Source organism: Mastacembelus armatus, chromosome 7 (genome assembly GCF_900324485.2).
Source record: "Mastacembelus armatus chromosome 7, fMasArm1.2, whole genome shotgun sequence".
NCBI classification, from domain to species: Eukaryota; Metazoa; Chordata; class Actinopteri; order Synbranchiformes; family Mastacembelidae; genus Mastacembelus; species Mastacembelus armatus.
Window position 1 is genome coordinate 20,516,658 of NC_046639.1, and position 10,167 is coordinate 20,526,824.

The window sequence follows — 10,167 nt, forward strand, 5'->3', positions numbered from 1 at the left end:
TTTAATTTCAGGTAAACATGTTTCCACATCTGTTTTGCTTGTTCCATTGCTGCTGATCAGGGCTCATTGTTTAGAGCTTTTACAGATTTTCTCTTAAAAAAAAAAAAAAAAAAAAAAAAAAGCCAAATTTGAAATAAAGGGTAAATCTGGTTCTCAAAAAAGAGAGAAAATCACAATACACATTTTGGATTATTTTAAAAAATGTATTCTGAGCTCACTTCCAAAATAAATAAATCCACATATGAAATATGATATATTAATATGAACGTTAAACAATAAGTCTTTTTATAAAATTATGTATCCTATGCATTTATATTGTCAATATTTCACAATATGTGTCTTTAATAGAAAACTTTAATTTGTATTAACTGTCGGATGTTGCCATACAACGTCACTTGGGCCAGTCGGTCACCTTGTGTTGCAATGACACCCTGATCTCCTCTTTCTGTCCAAATAAACACAGAAACATCCATAGCCTGGATCCAGCCATGACTACCCAACATTCCTGTTTGTTTGCCTATAATAGAAAAATCGTTAGCACCAATTATCTAGATTGGGAGCTGTTTAATTCCTGTCACATTTGACTGAGGCCTGAGGCAATTTCAGCCCCTTCGCAAAACAGACATAGGTGACAGATGTGAGCACAGTCTCGCAGATAAATAGGTATTAAGTTAATTAGGAGGTAGCTGGGAACCCAATTGGGTCAGGACCCTGGTATTGTGTCCACAGGTGATCCATCACAGGAATGAACCACTGCTGACAAACAGAGGAAGGCTCTTTCAGGACATAGACAAAAACAACCCTTCGCTGCCACAGAAACCAACCAAACGGAGCAGAGCTACAAACAACCCCACAGGAATACTAAGAGCAAAGAGAAAAAAGCTCAAGCGTCCAACAAAAGCAGATGTGTTAAAATCACATTTATGTACTTCATAATAAATATGTTTTACTTAATAGAGGACAAATGATGTTTTTGAGACACTCAGGGTAGTGTTACACAAACATTATTCTGGTGTTGAGTGGTTTGATGAGTCCTAAAATAATGCTCTGGAGTTTTTAGACTGGAGCCAATACAATCCAAACCTCCAGCATACACGATAAACGGCAGCCTAGTTCTAGTCCTCAGATTTGTTTTGTGTCGTCTTCATTGGCAGTTTAAGAAACAGCAAAGAACCGTGATGTTTTTCTTCATGCCAGGACAGAACTGTTAACCCTGCTTTCCTGGATGAGGGGAAATACTAAAACTGCTCACTGATTGTGAGACATCTTGCCCAACAGAAGCATGACAGAGCCAATACTACAACAACAGGACAATGCTATCACGCCTCAGCAGAAAGTATGAAGGAGAAAACAGAGGGGTTGCCTTAGTGCTGATTAGGCACTTTATCCGGGTCAGCATCAGACAAACAGCCTTTCATCGGGTGAATAGACATATGGAACATGATCTGATCATTTTGTGTGTCACAACACGTTACCAAGAAGCCACTGATAAATCTGATTTCTAATCTGGAATATAGATCTGGAAAGTTGAACAGTATGCCAACGCCTGTTGAAGAGAAAATTCCAGAAAGTGCTTTATGCCAGCTGAAAGTCAGACCGACTAATAAACCACAAAATCAAGAGGAGCAGTCAGTCTGCATGTGTTTCACAAAGTTGGAGAAGGCTTCTGACCGCCCACCTCGCAGTATCTCATAGGGAGCACTGCTGGGGCTGTTGCTGTGAGCAGAATCTGTCCATATGAGCATCAGCAGCAACATGAACTCATTTCAGGTATTACCAATGCAATGACGCAGTGGAAAATGGGTGGATTGAAGGATGATGTATAGAATTTAGCGTGGTGAAATGGTGAGGATTCTACAGCAAATGATTAAATGCAGAAATGTATACCCAGCTACTGTTGTGGATTATGCAGGCAGAGCAAGCACTTGATTATAGCCAATTCCTAATCCCCTTCATCATTAGTCATGGATCAGGGTTTGCTTTGAGGGGGTGCCAATATAGAAGCGAGGGCAGGGGGCTCAGCAATACCACACAAAGCAGCAGAGCAGAATATGACAGGAGTGAATATGGAGAGGAAAGATGAGGAGGAAAGGAGAAGAAGAGGAGGAGCAACCTCATTAGCATGGGAGTGACGAGAGTATGACCCAGTTATACACAATGCCCTGAGGGTGGAAGCAGAGGGGACACAATCATGCAAGCTCACATGCCGACACACAATCTTATTCTGCCAAGGTCCGGACGAGTTCTACAGGAAGGACAAGGCCGATTGAACAAGCCTGGATATGCTGAGGTTAGGGCAGTGACAGAGCCAGGCACAAGTCTGAGTACAGGGCCACACACCATTAGAATGGATCTTAGCTTTCTGTGACCTACATTCACCATGTGAGAGGTTTGCTGCAGATGCATTCTCCTAACTGACAAGCAGACACTCAGTCCTCGCTCCTTCTGCCTCTCTGCCCCGTGGTTTCTCCTCAGCTGAGTAAGCTGCAGTATTGTTGTGTGTGCTGTATCTGAAGAGATGAAAGAGAAACTCGAGAGAAAAAAAAAGCACAGTGGGATCACAGGAAACGAGTTGCCCTCAGAATCACTTTCCTGCAGGGTAAACTGAAATTAATTCATTAAAAAGATGTGATGGAGCATTCACTTCGCCAAATGAAGATGGTAAAGGATGACAAAGCACTCTCTGTGACACATCTGTCTCTCTGGGCTGCCATCAATAACAAGAGGCATCAATGTCACTGTCAGTAAGCTGAGGGTTGAATCTGTCTTTTGTCAGGATGTCAGGCAGGAAACCTGTTCGTTAGAAGCCACATTGCAGCGTGTGTGTGTGTTAATTTAACCAGTCTGACTCCAAGTCGATTCCCTCCCTTTGATCCTCATTTCTGCTGCTTTATTGTTATTAAAATGGATACCATGTGAGCAGTGAACATAAGGAGTGAGCTGAGATGAGGGACGGTTAACGTCTCCTCATGAGAGATGGAGGAACATCTCCAATTCTAATGGGAGAGGGTGACTGGGGGTCAGAGTGGGGTTGAATCCTGCAGGGGATAAAGGACAAAGGGTGTATGTAGGGGGGAGTGGGGGTTGACTTGTGGGGTTATCTGCAACATCACAGTCTTCACCTAATTTTCATAAACGAATCAGGGACACGTGCCCCACTGCGTTCGTGTTGTACTGGCAGCTGCTGTCTTTTTGAGAGACAATATTTCACTACATGTCAGCAAGGGAGCAGCTTTGTTTATTTCTGTCAGGGAAGATAAATGCACTTCATCAAGCTTGACATTCGACCGTTTAATCATCTGTGAAGTTGCTTTGAACAGAGCCTATTTCTGGAAAACCTAACTGCATGCAAATCATGTTTGAGTTTCTTTGCTTCAGACAGCTTTTCCAGAAATGAGATCTGAAACCCAACTGGTTGGGTGGCATGTGGCTAGGTAATGATATTGGCAGACAACAGGTCTCACAAGGAGTTGGAGCACTCAATGAAGTGTCTGTGTTAACCATCAGAACTGCAGAACAGAACCGCAAAGTTTCATATTACACATTTATTGTAGAACTACAAGACCCATAACATGTCCTATCCAACAATTATTTTTCATAAAATAAGCTATTTGTCCTGATTCACTTTTACTTTACTATAATTGTGTTCAGCAAGATAAACACTTGGCTTTGTTTTAATGACAATGGTTTTAAAATACTTTTATTTATAAATATGTTGCACCTAAACAGATTTTCTGCTGTCTCAAAAGAGTATGTGGTGCTGCCATCTAGTGGACATATGATGCATTTCCAATAGAAGTGTGCCAGGAAATAATTCATGCAAACTCTTTTTTAAAGGCAAAATAACTTTGTGGAGGGACAACAGCTGTCATTGTTACGTGTTGTAGGTCACTATTAGATTGACAATACAAATTGCTGATGCATTAATGTGTAGCTGATGCAGGATGGAGCCAAGTTAAATTTCAACAAAGTATTATTTTTACAATATTTCCAAATCTGAATATAAATCTAGGTAAGTTTACTGGAAATATTCAACTACATTATTGCAGTATAATCCAAGTGTCTAAATTCTACCCTGATAAGGGTCAAACTCTAAGACAAATAGGTGTAGATTCACCGTATGAACATATTAAAGGCTTTAGTTTGTGCTACAGTTCAGTTATACTCCATTATACTGGTAGGTATTTCTAATAGCTGTATTTTTCCATTTCTATTCCCCATTTATACGTGAATATGATAACTGCATATACATGAAGAGTTACTGTATGTTTACATTTAACTGAAACTACACATTACACCCTTCGCAAAGGCAGAATATATTGCTGAGACTACAGTATATTAGCTATGTATACCAAATAAAGTGGCAACTGAGTAAATCTGCAGAGTAAATACATTTATGTCAGACGGAGCAGCATCAAACTGAAGTACTTGTAAAAGTTTAGCATTTTGTAAATGTAATTCACTTTCCAGCACGGCATTTAAAAACACTACAGCACAATTAAAATTCAAGCATGGTCAGCTTAGATGAAGAATACAGAATTATAAACAGGATAATAATTGATGAGGACTTGCGCATTCCTGTCAAATGACATTGTCACTCTGAATGTACTTTGGCCTGTGTTGGTGGAGCGAATAGCATGTATTCTTAGGGTTACATAAACCAACAGTGTTAAAGTCACCTGTCTGCTTTATTCCACCACACCCATGACTAGCTTCAATCCTCTCACATATCAAATTTGGCAAGATTACTTGTGAACAGCAAAAAGTTCCATTAATATCTATTTTTTTTAAAATAGTATTACTGTAATATAGAGTTTTTGATGGTCTGAAGGTTTGCCACAGGTTGTAATACAGCCAGAACTTGACTTAGAGGATTTTGAAGAGCTCACACATACAGCCTGTGAACTCGTCTGTCCTTATCCGCCCCCTGTGACCTCATGTGTCTGCTCCTGCATTGGCTGCCTTGTGCACCACATACCACCGACAGCCAGTGACCTGCTGGAGTCACAGCCAACAACTGTGACATAAAGACGGCCTTGTGCCAACCTGGACTTCTGGAGGTGTTTAATTGGGGTAAAATGTGGAAATGTATCCCTTTTTGTATCCTTTTCTTTATTTCCACAAACCTTATCACTTTCTCTTATACATGTGCACAATCTCCTATTTCCTGCCAGCTGTAAAATATAGTCCTCTCGTGTCCTAATGTAACCTCACCGTCTCTGCTCTGTCCACACAAGGACTCTGAACAGGAGAGTGAAGAGACATGTGAATGAGAGGGGAATAAGAAATAAAGTGTTTTTGTTCTGCATACAAACTCAATCCACTTTTTCTGACTTTGCCAGTGCTATCACATGCTTTGCTAGATTGTTTACTTACACTGGTTTAGTCTCTCTCCCGTCTAAGCTACCTCCCTCTCCCTCTCTCGCTCTCTCCCATCCAGGCTCCCTCACCCGCCCACCAGTTGGTTCCTGCTTAGTGTTTTGTGGCGATAGGCACAGAGACGAAGCGGGAAAGAAGGCCTCGACAGCCCTTTTCTTTCAAGATCTGGTCTTCTGCATCTTCTAATTCTACAAGTTGACTATCTTGTGAATACTGTGAGTATCTATCTTTGCTGAATCAAACAAACAGACTTTAATGGCTTTTGGCAAGGGTCCCCTAACCCCACACAGCTAGAGAGAGTGGCGGACGTGCAGGACAGATCGAACTGATAGACTTGTTGAAATGCAGCAGCTGTGCTGCTGTAAGACGCATCAAAATGCTCAAGAGACAGGATGAAGTATGTTAACACTATTTATACTTGAATAAAAGCATGACCTAGTGCAAGGAAAAAGATTTTACATGCAACTCCATGTACTTTTTGAAGCTGCAGGAATAAACCCCAAGAAAGCTCCTCACTGGACATAAACATTGCTCCTTTTGGAGCCTTTTCTTACCCCCAAAAAACACACTGGTGTGAGCAAAAAAAGGGTTTAGAGCAACGACTGTACGGAGCAAAGTAAGACACACACACTCTATTAAAGTGGTATTATTGAAATAGGTTAAATGAGTTGTGTCTCAGTCAGAAGGTCAGCTCGGACTCTCAAATTGACCAACTGCCAGTTTTCGCCATTTTTATTTGCTGCCTGCGTCTGTGGGGGCGGGGCTGTGTATGTAAGACGCCACAGAATGACCGGTGAAAGGACAAAAACAATGGGAGAGGAAAAATAACATAATATTTCCATATTTGTGTGCACACAATAGTTCAAAAACAGCATAATAATCATCTTTCTGGTCTCAAATGACCTGTCATACTTAACTGCTGCTCTTCAGTACAACTTGTGCAGTTCAAGCACTTTTGCTTTAAATAATGATAAGTTTCTAACAAAACATATTTTATCCTCTTAGCATTGACTGAGAAAAGTTAGTTTTTGAGCATGTAATCAAAAAACACCGGGCAAAAGACAAAAACAGCCCTAAATAACATATACACAACTCACTCACTTATTTCCACCGCAACTTTTTGTTGACATTAATGTAATTTTTATTTTACAAGAACTGAATTTCAAGGCTGCACAAGCTCAAAGGTGAAACATATGACGCAGTTCCAGTTATACTTGTTTGAATTATTTCCTAAAGCACCTGAAGGCAGCATTATGTTCGTGGCACATCGGAAGTCGCAAATTTCAGACTTCCGACTTGAAAAAGTGGCCTGTGATGTAACGGCGAGGTCGACTGGGAGAGTTGGGCCAATTTCATTCACTCGGACTTTACTGAGAAGAGTCTGTAACTCTCTCAGAAACAGATTCTAATGGTGTTTGTTATTAAAATTACAAACAAACCTCTCGCAGTTTAACCATGTTGGTTGGTTGACTCAGCTTTGACTCAGACATTCTGACCCCCCGTGCGCATCAAACGCAGCATTAGTGTCACCTGTACTAATTGAACCAGCTGAACACTATAAATTGCAAACACAAAGATACTTATGTGTAACATGTGTTTGCTTTTGGAAACGTCCAGCCTGTAGGTACCTCTGTCCGCACATATAAAAGTAAGTTCATCTTTTGTGCTTTTCTCCCATGAACCCCTGAACCTGTCCAGGTGTCTCTGTCTGTTCTGAGGTTGTGTGAGACTGTAATGAACCTGAATATTTACCTGTTTGCAGATGCTCCACCTGACTGCAGGGCGCGTGGGAAGCCTCCTGGCCAGGCGCGCGACAGCGGCCTTGACCACCGGCGGCGCGAGGATGGCGAGCAGCAGCCACGGTACCGGAGCTGACCGAGCTCCTCACGTAGAAACTACACGTGTCTGTGCCATCATGCACCTGTTCGCTCTGCGGCACATTCGCTGCGACATTTTAAAATTAAAAAACAAACAAACAAACAAACAAAAACCAACATTTAAACAAGTTGTGAGTTGTTCCCCATCCGGGTATCCAGCTGGCCACCATCTTTGTTGTGATTCGGGAAACAGATGCGCAACAATGTGAAGGCCTTTAAAACAAAACGAATATTTTTTTGTGTGGATTCTAGCGATGTTTCCACATTAACTTCAACTGAAAACAATATGAATAAAGGCAACACATGCTGGAGATACTGTGTAGGCTCCAGGTGTTGCACCAGAGTCTGTGACCCATTAGGTTTTATTGCACCTGGTAAACAATTTTTATTGACTGCTGGGTAATTTTATTTCCCAGTACAGTCTTATGTTATGTCAGCTATAATAATATGTCATTTATTTGTTTCTATGACTGTATCTAAAGGCCATGGAGGTATTGTTGTTGTTATTGTAAATGTTTTGTTAAAGTTGTAACTAGGCTGCAGAAGCTGATGGGTCATAGAATAGATTTTTCAGGCAGGAACTTTCTGGGGAAAGTTGCCTCAAACCAGCAGATGGCACTGATGCATCATGAGACCTCCACATAGGCAGTTGTGTTTAAGTGTCAGAAACGTGAGAGAAGATGTTAACGTTCTCCAAGCCAGGACTGTAAAAACTAAGTCTTTTCACTGTACCTTACTGCAGCAGCTGGTTCCAAAAGTCCCTGTTTTTGCTCCTCCAGAGGTGTCGGAGACCGTGGACATGTCTCAGCCAATGTACTGGGACCGTCTGGACACCCCTCTGCCTGACAGACCTTTCAAAACTGACCTTACAGCTACTGACAAGACCCTGAAAGAGAAGGAGAAAGGACCCTGGAAGCAGCTGACCAAAGAGGAGAAGATCGCCTGTAGGTTCTTCTTTACTCAGGATGAGACTGAACAGCTGTTTAGGCAGCACCACACCACATACATCACAACAAAACAATCTGAAATAAGTAGTTCAGAATCAGACTCACAACACAGAACAAGAGAAAGGAGAGAGATGTTTATATGTTGCATCACTGACCCTTTCATATCTCTCCTGGCCTTCTCTTTACCTCTCACCTCCCTGCAGTGTACCGGCTAACGTTCTGCAAGACCTACCCAGAGATGAAGCAGCCAACATCAGAGTGGAAAACTGTTTTGGGTGGTGTCTTCATCTTTCTGGGCCTCACAGGCCTGGTGGTCTGGTGGCAGAGACTCTATGGTAACTCTGCCTTTTATATTCTGAAAGGACAAATCTATCTCTTTCAAATTTGACAGTGCAAGTGGCTGTAAGAGGACACCTGGGTGCCTCGGCACGGACCTTCCTCCCTGCAGGCACTTGTCATAGCAGAAAAAGCACAGCTGGAACTAATAACATTAACGATGGCTCTGTTCCTTTTAACTATCCCAGTGAGCCAGCATGCTCTAATACCCCAGCCCTGGAGCTGACTCATGTAAAGAACCTGCAGGCTTTATTAAGTGTTATGAGTTGTAGCTCTTTGTGGAGCATCATGCTCATGTACAGACATGTTTTTTTAGCTTTGATTGCATTGCAGATTTCATTGACTTGCTGTGTAAATCTGTTTTCTCCAGTCTTCCCCAAACGCCCCAGGACATTTGAGGAAGAGTGGCAGGCCCAACAGGTAAAGAGAATGTTGGACATGAGGGTCAACCCAGTCCATGGCTTCTCCGCCAAGTGGGACTATGAGAAGGGCCAGTGGAAGTAAAGAGGCACCTGGACTGTGGCAGAGTTCAGACCCGTCACCCCAGAGCATGGCTTTGACGCTGCTGTTGAAATCTGTCTAAATTAAAATTTTACACCATGACTTTCAAAACCACTACGAAGATTAAGCTTATTCACTGTAAATGTTTGTGGGGTAATTTAACTCTGTCACCTCTGGATCTCAGTCAGTGGTCCATGCTCCAACAACCACTGCTGATAACTGTCTGTCCTGGTGCATATATAATCAAATAAAATTTTCCATATGTCTCCATCCACCTCTTTTATTACATGAAGTAAAATATAGTGAGCTACTATAATGATCATAGCACACGTGACCATCTTTGTTTAAATACGAAGAAGTAATTCAGTCTGAGCATTTGAAGAGTTTAACATCACTGAATTTTCAATAAGCTCCTGACAAATCCTTATCTTTCAGTTTAATTTTATTACATTTTAGTCCATTTACTCAGGTACTGTAGTTAATGGCTCTGAAGTATGTGTACTCTGGCAGACTCTTAAAATGAGTCATCCTCTTTCTCATGTCAAACACCCTTTTTCTAGTTATGCACTAGACACTGAGGTTAGCAGAGCTTGAATAATGTTTTTGGAGAAATTGAAACTAAACTGTTAAAAGATAAACTTCATCTTTAATCAATTCTCCCTTATGTTAGTTTTAATAAAATCTTTTTTTTTTTTTATACACTCCCATTTTTCTCCCAACAGCTGAGCAATGAAATTTTTTTTTTTCAGACTGCTGGAAGTTGTTTGAATATTTGACTTAATGGGCAAGCTTTTCATTCATGCACGCTTTTTACACGTGCATCCACTGTCCAAGACAACACGGACTCGGTACATCTTCCATTAGGGGTTTTATTAGGTGCAGTGTAATTGCAAATTCACAATGTCATTCTAATACACACAGAGACCCTTGGACATGGTTATGATCTTTAATCCTATTCTCACCCTCTGTTTACAACTTTGTATCTAGTAGCAGTCCAATAATCAGAAAAATAACACAACAAATGCCAATGAACATCAATGCAAAATGGACTTTAAGGCCATTTGAAGGGGCACTGTTTTGCTTTTTACACCAAATATAAATAAAGTTGAAAAGCCATCACTTTTGTT

General features: G+C 41.2%; 1 protein-coding gene across 1 annotated transcript; it reads left to right on the forward strand.

Annotated features, from left to right (window-relative positions):
* The first annotated feature begins 5,436 nt into the window (after nt 1-5,436).
* On the forward strand, nt 5,437-9,310 carry cox4i2 (cytochrome c oxidase subunit 4I2). Its single transcript, XM_026331452.1, has 5 exons — nt 5,437-5,594; nt 7,142-7,241; nt 8,036-8,200; nt 8,407-8,538; nt 8,910-9,310. Exons 2-5 carry the CDS (start codon nt 7,142-7,144, stop codon nt 9,041-9,043), a joined length of 531 nt encoding a protein of 176 aa, XP_026187237.1. The 5' UTR covers nt 5,437-5,594; the 3' UTR covers nt 9,044-9,310.
* Nucleotides 9,311-10,167: the final 857 nt, after the last annotated feature.

Bases quoted from the DNA above. Each gene is read 5' to 3' on its own strand.
- cox4i2 (XM_026331452.1), top strand. From the start codon at position 7,142: ATGCTCCACCTGACTGCAGGGCGCGTGGGAAGCCTCCTGGCCAGGCGC. The intron at 7,242-8,035 runs GTACCGGAGCTG...TTGCTCCTCCAG, and splicing joins GATGGCGAGCAGCAGCCACG to AGGTGTCGGAGACCGTGGAC. The intron at 8,201-8,406 runs GTAGGTTCTTCT...ACCTCCCTGCAG, and splicing joins CAAAGAGGAGAAGATCGCCT to TGTACCGGCTAACGTTCTGC.